Genomic DNA, 14,733 nt, shown 5'->3' with positions numbered 1-14,733 from the left:
CATAGTTAATTTTTTATGTTGAATTTGAGTCAATCCTCAAGTTAAAGTAAAATTACGAACTATTAATAATGAAAATTAGTTTATTTGTTTATAAGATGAAACAATATTTTTAAAAAATGCATAAAAATATGTATTTATATGCTTTCAATGTAATTGATGTTGAATTAATTGAATTACGAACAACTATTTATTATATTAAGTGACAAGTTAAAAATGCATGAAAATGAACTGTACAGAAAGCAAAAAAAAAAAAAAATTGCTTCGGGGGCGGGATCCATGCAAATATTTTCAGACACAGTAGTTCAACAAATTCAGCCCCTTAATGACAAATCATGGATCCACCCCAATTAGGGGTGTGCAAAAACTGAGCCTACCGAAAAAATCGATCGAAAATAAGCCGAACCGATCGGTTTTCGGTCGGTTTTTTTTATATGGTCGGTCGGTTCGGCCCAAAAAAATCAATTTTTTCGGTTGGTTCGATTTTCCCAAATCTGATCTGTCGAAAACCGAACCGACCGATAATGTATATGTATATTATTTTTTATTTTCCTAACCCTAACCTAAAGGCTAAAGTCATCTCTCTATTCTATTTTTTCTCATTTTTCTCACGCTCACGCCACATCTCATTTCTCTCCTCTGAATCCTCTCTCGTCGGCGGCCACCCCTAACTCCAATTTCTCCGGCAATACCAGTCCAGATAGCCTCCCCCAGCCCCCCCACACCCACCCACCCAGTTTGCCGCTCCCTCCCAGTCGCGAGACCAGTCCAGAGTCGCCACTCCCTCCCATCGAAGTCTGCCTCTGACGCCACCCTTCCGCCGCGCTGCAGCCCACAGCGACGACTCTAGACCGCACCAGCCCACAACCGCTCCTTCCGCCGCGCCAGCCCGCAGCCACTCCTTTCGCCACGCCACCCTTTCGATTCCTTCTTCGTGAGGTAGAGGAAGGTGAGGGATTTGGTGTTGGACTGATTTCGTGAGGGATTTGGTGGACTGATTTCGTCTCGTCTCCACATATTCGGTCGGATTGGTTCGGTCGGTCGAAAACCAAAATTTTATCGGTTCGGTTTTCGACCGATTTGAAATCTAATTATCGGTCGGATTGGTTCATTTTCTTCTGAACCGATCGGTCGATCGGTTTGATAAATACTGGTCGGTCGGCTGACCAAACCGACTGATGCTCACCCCTAACCCCAATCTATGTGTATTTATTGATATATTATACATGTTGATTTAACCAGATCCAATAATGCATTTGGAAAATAATTAAACCAGGGGTTTAACATTTTAATAATTCGTGTGTAAAGCACACTATAATCCAGCCTAATTAAGCCGAGTTTGTCTGAAAATAATATTGATACTGCGTATCAAATAAATTATATTTGTATATATTGATATTGCGTATTATAATGATTTAAGAAGAGTCAATGATTCAATTAAAATTGGAAGATAAAACGAATCTTAAAAAATTAATCATTTGGGTGTCAAGCAATAATAATAATAATAATAATAATAACAACAACAACAATAACACAAAATTCTCGTGTGTGCGGTTTCGTACGATACGGACCACTCACATAGTAATTTTATTAGAGAGTTTAATAATACACTTATAAATCTTTTATTAGAATATGTATATTTTTTTTATCGTATAGATATTCGCTTGAGAGACCTCTCCAGTAATAAATTAATAATAAGTGGGGTGAAAAAAAAGTGCTAGACAGCTAGAGTAGTTTAGATTTTTGCCTACTAAAGTTAAAAATTCTTCAATATCTAAATCAAGAAAACTGCTGACTTATGTCACTTATCTATATATATACAGTCTAAGGTTATCACATTAAATAGGACTCTTGTGTACATTGATATCATCTAGGTTTTGACTTGGAAGCATTAGTATTTTAAAAGTTATGTTGTAGAGTTGTAACTAAATAATACTTTATTTTATTATTAAAAATAGTTACAAATAAAACCTTATACTCCCTTCATCCCACTATAAGTGACTCAAAACTTTTCGACACGAGAATTAAGGAGAATGTGTAAATTGGTTAAAAGTGATGGGACCTATACTTTTTAAAGGGTTAAAATTTTTCATTTATAGAAACATGCCACTTATAGTGAGACGGCCCAAAATGAAATACAGACCATCCTTATTGGAACGGAGGGAGTACTATTAAGTAGTCACACAATAAAATTTATAAAATAAGTAGTATAATAATGCGACTTCATACGATAATATAAATAAGCACCTGACATATATATATATATATATATATAATTTTTTTTTCAAAACAATACTATTTAATCTTAATTTATATTAATAATGTAACATACTATATAAATATTATATATAACTGGATTTTTATATTAAAAATATTGTAATAAAAAAGTAATAGTGAAGAAATTAAATGGTCATCGATAGGGGTAAGCAGTCGGTCCGGACCGGACCGGACCGACAAAACCGATGACCGAATTTCTAAAAATTTTAGGATCGAATCGGACCGACGTAAACACTAGGACCGAACCGAAATCGGACCAAAACCGCCGTCGGTTCTCGGTCCGATTCGGTCCAAAACCGAAATTTTGGACAGTTTGCGAAATAAACCAAAAAAACACATTTTTACACACATAAAACCTATTTAATAACCATAATTCAATAATACCACAAAAACCATGAAATGTTAATAATATTAGGGTTTCTGAGTTTTAGAATATTAGAAATAATTAATAATATTAATAAAAATAATAAATATATATTAAATATACATATATTCGGTTCGGTCCGGTTTTCATCGATTTTGCCCTCCTCCGGACCGAAACCGAACTGACTATAATTCGGTCCAGGAAATTTGGACCGGACCGGACCAATCACTGGACCAAAACCGGCCCGGACCGAAAAAATCGATCGGTTCGTCGATTTTGGTCCGATTTTGCTCACCCCTAGTCATCGACATATAGACACGTACATATTGACAATGATAAAATTTGTCACTGTTATCCATTATTTGTGATGAAAAATAGTATTGTCAGTATAAAGGTATTTGAAGTGGCAAAAAGAGATTGTCACAAACATAAAGTGATAATAAATATTGATAACAATAAAATGTGTCACTGATATATAGTTTTGTGTAGAACAAAAATATTGTTAGTATGTATATATATATATATATATATATATATATATATAGGGTGTGGTTCTAGAGAGAACTACATTATTTGTGAGAACGGGAGAACCATCAAATCTAATGCATCCACTGTAAAAATTAATACATTCGCTGTTAAAATTAATGCACTAAAAAAATAAAAAAAATGCTCCCTTCAGGATTCGAACCCAGGATCTGCATTCATCCAACAAGATGATGCATCCACCGTAGATCATGATGATCGAATGGCTGAAAATGGTTCTCCGGTCTTCTTTTATTTATGGTTCTTTCTTGAACCTCTCCCTATATATATATATATATATATATATATATATATATATATATATATAATGGCAATACCATAATCGTCACTGATATATAGTTACATTAAATATTGACAATAAAATAATTGGTCATTGATTTTATTTCATTGTACATAATAAATAATAGTTACAATACATATAATTTTATAGTGATACAAATAAGACCGTCACTAACATTTAATGACAAAAAATATTGACAACAAAAGAATCTATAACTAGTACATTTTTTTGTGGCGGAAGAAAATAGTCACACGACAAACTATGTTTGTAGTGACAACAACATGATAATAACTAACGTATAGTGATAATAAATTAATATTAATAAAAATAAATCATGTCACTATTACACTTTTTATGACGACAATATTTATTGTCGTCGTATATATATTTGTAGTGATTAAACTATGCTCATAACTAATAATAATAATAATAATAATAATAATAATAATAATAATAATAATAATAATAATAATAATTAATGACAACAATAAATTTTATTATTGTTATAGTATTTTGTGATGATAAAAATTAGCATCGCAATAAAAATGTTGGTAGTGATCACAAATTTATCGTCACTTAAATTACTGTTACAAGAACCTATTTTTCTTGTAAAAAGTCTTTGCCTTGATAGAGATTTGGCATGCGGCTGATTCGTGTTCATTAACATTAATCTTGCCATTTATCTCTATGGGTGCGTTATCTTTGATAAAAAATGGTGGAAATGTATATTTTTACTATTTTTCATATTTTTTATATATTCTGTATGATTGATAATTTTCTTTAACATGGAAAAAATATCGGCTAATATTTTTTTTATTTTCACTTCAATTCATAATGATATTATCATGATGTAGTGGTGTGATAATATTTCTCATGTTTTTCTCCCTAGAAAACATGATATTAAAAAATAAATAAAAATGTGATGATTTTTTTTTTTTTCCATTTTTCCTCATCTATCAATTTTCATGACAAACTTATAAACAAAAAGAACGCATTATAGTATATAAAGTTTATGAAGCAGGAACATGACCACACGTCAATAGGCTGGTGGACCTAGACGGCCTATTAATTGTTATTATACACTATTTTAAATCAAATACTAATATTTAAAAATTAATATAATTTTTTTGTTAACAATTAATCTAACTCGTAAATAATGTTTTGACATGTTTAAATAATTTAAAATTTAAAAATAAATAAATATATCGTGGTCAGTGCATCATACAGTAGAGCGCACTAGTTCCTTTATAAAACTTTAATATTTTTGTTCTAAGAAAAAAAAACTTTAATATTTTGTAGGAAATCATTAATTTACTGGGTTTTTTTATTTTTTATTTTTCAACTGCTTTTCTACATCCGCTACAGCAGGATATGGCGCATCCATTTTTTGGAATTGTATAGAAGTACACCAGACCACTACCATGCTTCTATCCTTAGAAGGATTAAAAAAAAAAGATGAGAGTGGCAAGATTTGTCTATAATTAGAGCATCTGTATTGGAGCTACTTGATGCTTGGGCTACTCGAGTAAGGGACATCAAGTAGTCCAATGCAGGGCTTGCCTACTCGAGGGCTACTCGTTTGTTCAAGTATACCCAATTTGCCTTAAATAGTGGCGCGTGTTCTACACGCGCCCTTATAAAAAAAAAAATCAAATTTTGTAAACGGCCACTGTTTGGCAGAATTCAATTTTTTTTATTTTATTTTCGGTCAATTTGACCTTTTGTGAATTTTACTTTTCTTTTTTCTTTTTTTCTCTTCTTTAAATCAATACTTCCATTCCATGTGAATTATTAGTAAATTGTGTTATTTAAATTTGAGCAATTAAAATTAAATAAAAAACATAAAAATCAAAACTAAAAAAATCAAGTAAGCTATCAAGTAATCACAATCTGACCTCCTTACTTATTGTGATCCCTCCTATCAAGTAAGCTATCAAGTGAGCATAAATGTGGATGCTATTATAATGGACTTTAGTTGGTTTGATTGAGTTTGAATCAAAACTTTTCCTCCTACTTGATCCACAATTTCCACTCATTTAACTTGGAAGAAACAAAAATAAATAAATTGCTGTAGCGTTATTTGATCAAGAAACGCTCGTAGCCGTAACTTCGGGATCTCTCCCACACATTCTAAAATTAGAAAATAGTTTCCCCATGTGACCAACTCATTAACAGGAGAGAGAGAGAGTGAGAGCGTTTTCCATTCCGGGCTGGAGGCTACCAACAGCAAGATTCAAGCTGTTTAATTAGTTGCATTATTATGTATCTCGAGAAAAAAAAAAAAATAGTTGCATTATTATTGTACGAGAATCAGTGAAGCTATTATTAAAATGTGTGCATCTTCTTCTTTTCTTTCTTTCATATTTTCCCCTCTCTAATAAAATCATTCCACTCTCACATTAATTTCTTTCAAATTTGGTTATCAACTATATCGTACAAGGTGTTATCATGTCATGGCAAATTTATGGTTTAAATTAGCTTCCATGCGCAAATATTCTTTCAGTAAATTAATTGGTATAATTGAGAAGTAGAATATGGACCCAGAAAATATTTGAATTATAATACGTAGGATGCTTCTAGAAATTGGATGCGTAACCTTTCACTTCATTGTGCCTTTATACTATTCTATTTAATCATATTTGATGACATTTACTTTACATAATTGAATACTTTTATTCTTAGGATACGTCTATTTTCATAGAAAAAGAGAGAATACATACATATATATATATATATATATATATTGATCCCTTCCCATATATATATATATATATATATATATATATATATATATATGGGAAGGGATCAATAAAGAATGCTAAATATAGAAGAAAACAACGAAGGCTGAATAACTCAATACATTTACTGAATAAACACGCGAGCACATGAGCGAAAAATGTACGTGTTTATTCAATAAAATAACTATTCGTGCGGTCGCGTGATTTATTCGGTAAATTTATTGATTTATTCAGAACGAAATATAGTTAATTCTTCATAGATCCCAACCCTATATGTATATATATATATAGGGGGCCGCTCCAATGAGACCCCATAATTTTAGTGAGATCTAGGGCATGATCTGGTGCGTTTATTTTATCAATCCTATGGCTGATATTGTATCTGGAGGGCGATTTTTTTTTTCGCAGGGTTCGAATCCTGGAGGGAGCAGAATATTTTAAATTTCGTTATTCATCAGTATATACTGCATTGTTCATCAGTATATACGACCTTGTATATATAGGGGCGCGCTCCAGTGAGACCCCATAATTTTCGTGAAACACTAGGACAATGAATAAGACATATAATACTAATGAACAAAACGTATATCTAATGAACAAGATGTATGTACTGATGAAAAATAAAATTTAAAAAATTCGTAATGAATAAGACATATATACTGATGAACAGGGCCGAATATACTGATGAACAATGCAGTATATGCTGATGAATAACAAATTTAAAATATTCTGCTCCCTCCAGGATTCGAACCCTGTGAAAAAAAATCACCCTCCAGATACAATATCAGCCATAGAATTGATAAAATAAACGCACTAGATCTTGCCATAGATCTCACTAAAATTAGGGGGTCTCATTGGAGCGGCACCATATATATATATATATATATATATATATATATATATATATATATTCCACAATTTTCATATGATTATGATGATAGAAAATTTCTCTTTGCATGGTGGAATATTTTATCAGACTCATTTTCACTCATTTTCTTTCCAATGTTAGACAATATTATCTTTAGATAGTGCTGTGAAAATATTTTTATCTCTAATAAACATATAATAAAAAGAGATGAAAATATAATGTTTTCTTATCTTTTCTTATCCATTATTTTCCAATAAAAAATTGACAACTAAAGTAAATGCACCCTTATGAGTAGATTTCTTCAATCCCACCCTTTCAATATGACTAGCATTTGCACTCGTGCAACGCACGAAAAATATTTTTATATTTTATTATATATAAAAATGATTTTTGATTATTATATAAAAATTCTAAATATAATTAAAAATACTACTCCCTCCATCCCAATAATCATGTCCCGTTTCTTTTCGGCACAGGTATTAAGGAGAGTTGTATTAAGAAAAAAGTTGCATGGCCCACATATTTATGGATTTGTTAATTAAATTTTAAGTATTGTTAACAGTCCTCTCCAATTTGGTGTTGCCGCTCGTGGCGAGCAGCCGGAACAGTGAACGCCGCCGGTGCGAGCCGCCGGAGCAGTGAACAGAGGAGAGAGCTTATGAATACCACAACTTCTGAACACCAAAACACCATAATTTCGATTATGAACACCAAAACACCACCAGAAATCAAAAAATGGAAATCTTTCAATTTCTGAAATTAAAACAACAAAAATAAAAAACTCTAACAATTATGAACACCAAAACACCACCACCTCTCGGCTGACGGCGAGAGGTGGTGGGCGGTGGCCGGAGGCGGAGGGCGGCGACAGTTGCGGCGGCGCAAGGGTGGAGGCGAGCCCTAATTTCTGAAAGAAAAAAAAAACAGTAAGAAAGATAAGGCAACCGAGGGCGAGAGGTGGTGGGCGAGAGCCGGAGGCAGAGGACAGCGGCTGCTGCGGCGGAACAAGGGTGGAGGTGAGGCTAATTTTCGGCGAGATTTAATTTCTGGAAAAGAAAAAAAACAGAGTAGGAGAGAGGAGGCGGCCGACGGCGAGAGGCGAAGTGAGAAGAGGGGTGGTGGGCGCTCTACGCCGTCGCTGCAACAAGCTCGCGAGGGTGGCAGGGGCGGCGCAAGGGTGGAGGCGAGAGGACGGCAGATGGTGGAGGTGGGAGGACAACGGAGGTGGCGCGATGGTGGAGGTGGGTGGGCGATGGAGGTGGGAGATGGGAGGGCGGCGGATAGGTGGAGAAGAGAGAGGGGAAAGAGAAGGTGGAAAGAGAAAGAGAATTAGGGTTTACATTTAATATGTATATATAAATGTATTAAGTTAATGTTAAATATTTCTTAATTATGTCCAAATTTAGAAATGGGACATGAATACTGGGACAACCCAAAAAGGAAAGTGGGACAAGATTATTGGGACGGAGGGAGTAATATATTTTAGTTTAATATAAAAATAATAAAGAATAATTCATATTAATAACAAATGATATTGTGAAAAAAGAAAACAATATAAGTTAAAAGATAATTGAAAAAAAATAGATTTATTCAAAAAAAAAGAGGAGAGAGCATTTTCTTAAGTTTTAATCTTTAAATAAGTAAAATTTTCATATTTTAAATTCAATATTTACATAACATATATCAAATTAAAGCTCTTGTCATGATCTTTAATTTGATATGCATATCAAATATTTTATATTTAGTAGAATATCACAATTTAAAAAAAAGAAATAAAATAGAAAAATAAGAAGTTAAAGAAAAAAAGAAAAAAAAAAAGATGTATAGCTTATAAATAAACCTTCAATTTTATTCTAACTACAAAATTGCCACTCAATTTTGAAATTGATTTGAAATCAATTTGAAATTGAATACTCCATTTTTAATATAGTATTGATACAAATAAAGCAAAACTAGTTTAAATGGCTAAAATAATCAAAAACCTTGAAACCTCCCAAAGTTTAAATTCATCTAAATAAACAAAAGATTGACCTTACTATTTGTATCTATCAAGGATAATCCTTCAAAAGTAAACATCCTCTTTATATTATATTAGAAAGGTTAATAAACATCCAAACTTTTTGTTGTGCCTCTATTCACTCCTAAAATGAAATATTGTTAATTTTGAAGATAATTTAGTAGCTTTGAGAAGGATAAAGAAAATTTGAGACATTTTTAACAAACCAAGTGAACTATAGGGGGATTATTTGTGTGGGACAAGTAAAAATTTAACGTAATCACTTGAAATATCTCATTATATTTAAATTGAGCACTTAGCTCACTTGGTTCGAACCCGTCACGGGTTTGAATCCTACATGCAATAGTAGCAACATAATTTTAAAAATTTATTTAGAAATATAAAATAAATAAAAAAAGTCTCCTTATATTTAATCAACCTTTTAAAATACCAAAATTTATGAAAGTATGTGCGCGCACACACATACATATATATCAGTATAAAATTGTAGTAATATTTTTGTTGTTAATTAATAAAACAGCTTAAGTGAAAAAAGTATTTAAACCCTAAAGATGGGAGGATTGATATTATACCACAATCTCTCACCCTTACAAATTATAAAGGGAGGAATACCACTAAGCTACAATGCTCTACTGGTGAAAAAAACCAGAATACACAACATAACTGAAGCACAGCTCTAGCAGGCTAAAGTAGAAGTATAATATCAACACTATCAGTTTAACTGTAGGAAGAATGAAAGGATACAGCTGCATTCTCAGACCACAACACACGCTTGTCCCACCTATTTTTGACCATTCTGTGTCTCAGATTAAGCCGAATAGTGTGTGTGTGTGTGTGTGAAGGCCCATGAATATATATGACCCAAGTAGACAAACATATCTATTCCTGAAGATGTAAAGCTTACAAAAAGGAACCTCTTTTATAAAAGCTACAATAATCAGACTCACTCTTTACTGAACTTTCAGCACGAGCAGCCACAACACTAGAGCATCAGAAGTGGGGTGGGTTGGGGTGAGGCACTAGGCATGGGATAGATACTCTTAAGAACAAACATGAGGAATGCGACGAAAAATTTGGACTTGAAACTTTAAGAAGAAACTCAACCCAGAAACTACAAATTTACATAAAGATACAACTAACAGCAGGAGCAATTATCAGCTGCACGCATGCATGCAAACATATTACACAAGAGGAAGAAACAAGAGAAAAATGTTCCAGAACACATCTTTAAATAACACATTTCACAAGTACAAAAGCCTAAACCTAAAAATGTCAACTTGACGTGTCTACTTGTTTATAAGGAACTTAAACAGACAGGATGAAACTCTTGACTACTCTGATGGCGTACATCAATTTGAGTTCAGTTACAGGATCATTGTATCTTATCTTCTTCTAATTGCTTAGCAGCATTCTCCGAAAAATTAGAGAAACTAACCCATCAAGTTCGTTGGGAGGAAGCCTGTAAACTGCTAGCTGATAGGTTCAAGTATATATTCGTCATGTCAAGATAAATTAAAGATTGGCTGATTATAATTGATAGAGGTTGGTTAAGCGAAATTGACTGTAGCTAAAAAGTACACATGAACTTCAGCTTAACATGCGATTATTTTCCCTTCAACCCCTTACTTTTCCTATTGACCGGCTCTTGACTTGATGCCTGGGCATCAGAGGGCTCAGTTACAGTAGCAGGAGAATCATCATTTATGATATCAGTCGAATACTTTTTTATCCTCAATGATATAAGAACGCTTGATGAGATCCCAAGAAGGGGAAATAAATATGACCAAACCTGAGACTTCTGGGAGCCGGATGCTGAACCTACGGCAGCACTCGCAAGGCTGCCAATTGAAGTATTCTGCAAGATCATGGGCATGCACCCAATGACTGTTGGAAGCAAGAAATCAACTAGAAACCCAACATTAGTAGCAGCCAATGCATAGTTTATGACATAGGATGGTACAGGTGAGAATCGAGCAAGAAGAACAAATTTCCAACCATCCCGCTCAACTCCCCTTGACAACATGTGAAAGTACTTATTTTTCTGAACCCATTCAGCTGCAGAGCCATAACTTCGAAAGACAAGTCTGCCACGAAAAGACAGATAAAATATAATCACATTGCCAGAAAATTAACACACAACGGCCAGATAGAGATATCGAAGAGTAGACAAAATGAGGTTAGCTTCAAAACGGAGAGTGTAGATCCAAGTCCTTTCGGGAAAAAGATCCTCTGTTGTGTACAGCACCATGCGGTGCACCAAAACAAGAGGAAAAATATATAGAAGTTTCTTGTTTAGGTGCACTGAAGAGGACTTTTTTTGTTAGCAGTTCTGCCACTTACTGAATCTTCTTCTTTATATTTCTAATACCCACCCCATGAGATATCACAGAATATCTTACATGGGCAACAATGTAAACAACAGTAGACGTGACCAGACATGACAATGAAAAATATAATCTATTGCAAACAGAAGTATCTTTCATATTAAGAATGGAGCCATTCCGTTAAATAATATTTTGCTTCTTCTCCAATTACCACTAGCTACATGGCTTCGCAGTCGATCTCGGATGGCTGGGGGGATTATGCTTGTCCTGAAGTTATTACTCTTGTCTTACAGGATTTATCTTTTCCTTTTTATACTCGGATGGTTGTTTAGACGAGTACTCATTTTCCTTTCCCTTTGTTTTTACCACTGATTTTTGCTGGAAAGGATGAGACTCGGTCCTAACTATAAATTGAGGGGTTCAGGAGTTCATTTTCTTTTAGGTTTTTTTCTCAATAAAAACTTTATTTCATTTCATTCCAATTACCGCTAGCTAATAGCTATACAATAACAGTTCATAGATGCCTCAAACTCCTCTATCTAAGTCAAATATAAGATAAACCATCAACAATCTATATATCACTGCACGCGAGATTAATGTAATTTATATGCTGATCCGTTACAATACAACATAGACTATGTGGAATGAACAATAAAGCACAAAATAACAACATAACTTGAACACTTTACATAATAACAGATCATACCACCATCAAAACCAGAGCTCAAATTTTAAATCCAAAAACGAACATCGCAAACAACAAAAGCAAGCAAAGTATGTCTGAATTTCTCTCCAGCTAGTTTTCTTCAATTAAGATTTTACTGAGCAATTCTAAAGCGTCGAAACGGTTGATTAACCAAAATCGGAGAAACTAGAATTGCAGTTATGCAGTCAACTTGAAAATATGGAAACATCATCCTACAGATAAAATTAACAGAAAACTTAATTTTGTAACAGGATCAAAATTGAGGAAGAGAGATAGGAGGAAGTGCCTGCCAATCCAGAAGGAGAGAGAAGCGCCGAGGATTTTGGCAGAGAAGACGCACAAAAGCGCCGGCAAAAATCCGAAGAGCATCGAAGCTCCGGCCTCGAAGAAGACGGCGTACGGCAGGCAGAGCGCCAGAGTGAGCGTGTGGATTCCGACATATGCGGGGATCGCCCAATGCCCTAACCGATCGGACATTTCTTTCAGCCATTGCATCATGACGGAGTTATCCCATCCTAATTGTTCGGCCACCTGTTTCCTCATAACCACCGCGACGGCCAGCGCAACCACCGCCGCCGCAGTCCCCCATCGCCCGCCCAATAAACCCATTTTCCGGCGTCCGAGGGTCCGCGTTCTTCCTGCGGTTGGGGTCAGTGAGTTTGCGTGACTGCTTGTTGTGCGGGTAGCCGGCGAGGTGGACTCAAAATGTCAAATGAGGCTGTCTCCTTAATTGTTTACGATAATACCCCTTTGCTTATGAAGAATTCTAGAATAGACCACATACTTTGTGATAAGATGCCGGAAAACCCCCTTCTATCACCGTCCGTCAATAAACGTAGTTTACTACTCCGTTCGTCTTCACTTTACCTATTTTATTTTTAGATAAATTAATCTTTATTATAATAAATATGAATCACATATTACTCCCTCCCTTCCTTATCTCGACACATCTGCTTTTGGCACGAAAATTAAGAATAAAGAATTAATATAAAATGTATAGAGATCACATATTTTATGTGGGTAGAGATGGACAAGAACCACATACTATTTTTGGATTTTTGGAAAGTATAATTATAAATAGGACAAATTAAAGAAGAAAGTGTGTCAAGATAAATAGATTTGAAAGAGTATTACATTATAATTTTAGTTTCATAGATAAAAACTAAATTAAAGTTTATGGTTCGGTGTATTTTTATCTTTTCTTTTTTAAAAATGTCTAATAAATACCCTCGAAAAAAAAATGTCTAATAAATTTAACTGTCTTTTTAGGTGGAGGAAACGAGGTTATCCAGAAGGATTAGCTGCACACGTATTTTGTAGGCTATAGAAATAAATACTTTAATATTTTTCTTTTGCTGTGCAATATTATAAAGGGTTAAGGTGCAGATAGGCCCCTCAAGTGAAGGCCCTTAGAGCATTTCAGTCCTCTTACTAACTGTGTGTGCAGATTGGCCCTCAAACTCAAAAAAATGGTGCAGATCGCCCCCTCTGACTTAACACCGTTATGGGCCGTTAGTCAGAGGGGGCGATCTGCACCGTTTTTTTGGAGTTCAGGGGCTAATCTGCACTTTTTCTCTTTTTGGAGTTCGGGGGCTAATCTGCACACCGTTCATTAAAAAAAATCACATCTCATCTTCTCCGACCAACTTTTCCGGCGTCAATCGCCGTCAGATGAGGAAAATCATGAAATCAAGTTCCCAAGCCCCAAATCGGGAATTCCAAATCGGCATCATTGCTCCCGAAAATCACATAATCGAAATCGAAACTCGAATTCTCCCTCGAACGTCACTGCCCCCAATTGCAGAATCACCCCCAACTAATCGAACTTTGCCTCGCCGTAGGCGGTGATCGTGACCCCAATCGAGATCGAGATCATGTTGGCCATGGTCTCTGATTTGAAGGCGTCCTTCTTCAACAGCACGCCGATAGCGTAAATGGCGACGGGCATCGTCGGCCTTTATCACCGGATTTCGCCGGATTTGAGAGAAAGAGGCGACTCCTTATCGAGAAAAGCTAGGCGACTCCTCATCGAGAAAAGCCAGGCGGCGGGTTCACCGGATATTGCGGCGGCGATTTTCGACGGAATGGGAGAATTAGGGCTCGTCCTTGACGCTAAGCGTGTGCAGTCGAGCGAGCTCCGAGGTTTAGGGCCCAAGAGAGAAAGAAAGGGGCGGCGCCCTCCGCCGGAGCTTGAATCAGCGACAACGACGATCAAATTTTGAGCGAGAGAGATGAATTAATTAAAAAGTTAAAAGGTGCAGATTAGCCCCTGAACTCCGAAAAAACGGTGCAGATCGCCCCCTTGACTAACGGCCCATAACGGTGTTAAGTCAGAGGGGCCGATCTGCACCGTTTTTTTGAGTTCGGGGGCCAATTTGCACACACAATTAGTAAGGGGACTGAAACGCTCTAAGGGCCTCCACTTGAGGGGCCTATCTGCACCTTAACCCTATTATAAAGGGAGGTTTGCTAAACTACCAATTTTGAAAAAATGTATACCGAATATAATTATTTTTTGTATTTGTTATATCAAATATTTATTCTTTTTTTTTAAATATTTGGTTGTCACGAAAAAAGCTGAAATAATATTGTAGAAATAATTGCGTTTGATTATTTTTT

At 35.0% G+C, this 14,733-nt stretch overlaps 1 protein-coding gene and 1 long non-coding RNA gene across 2 annotated transcripts; one reads left to right on the top strand and one right to left on the bottom strand.

The window, feature by feature from the left end:
• Positions 1-10,294: 10,294 nt before the first annotated feature.
• Positions 10,295-13,008, bottom strand: LOC130993162 (uncharacterized). The gene is made up of 2 exons (XM_057917940.1): positions 12,401-13,008; positions 10,295-11,168 (listed from the first exon to the last, which is right to left on the bottom strand). Exons 1-2 carry the CDS (start codon positions 12,721-12,723, stop codon positions 10,688-10,690), a joined length of 804 nt encoding a protein of 267 aa, XP_057773923.1. The 5' UTR covers positions 12,724-13,008; the 3' UTR covers positions 10,295-10,687.
• LOC130993163 (uncharacterized) lies at positions 12,051-13,087 on the top strand. Its single transcript, XR_009091590.1, has 2 exons — positions 12,051-12,182; positions 12,366-13,087. It is a non-coding gene; the product is annotated as an uncharacterized LOC130993163 (long non-coding RNA).
• Positions 13,088-14,733: the final 1,646 nt, after the last annotated feature.

The sequence above is a fragment of the Salvia miltiorrhiza genome, chromosome 7, assembly GCF_028751815.1.
Source record: "Salvia miltiorrhiza cultivar Shanhuang (shh) chromosome 7, IMPLAD_Smil_shh, whole genome shotgun sequence".
NCBI lineage: Eukaryota > Viridiplantae > Streptophyta > Magnoliopsida > Lamiales > Lamiaceae > Salvia > Salvia miltiorrhiza.
This window is presented reverse-complemented; position numbering and strand designations above follow the sequence as displayed.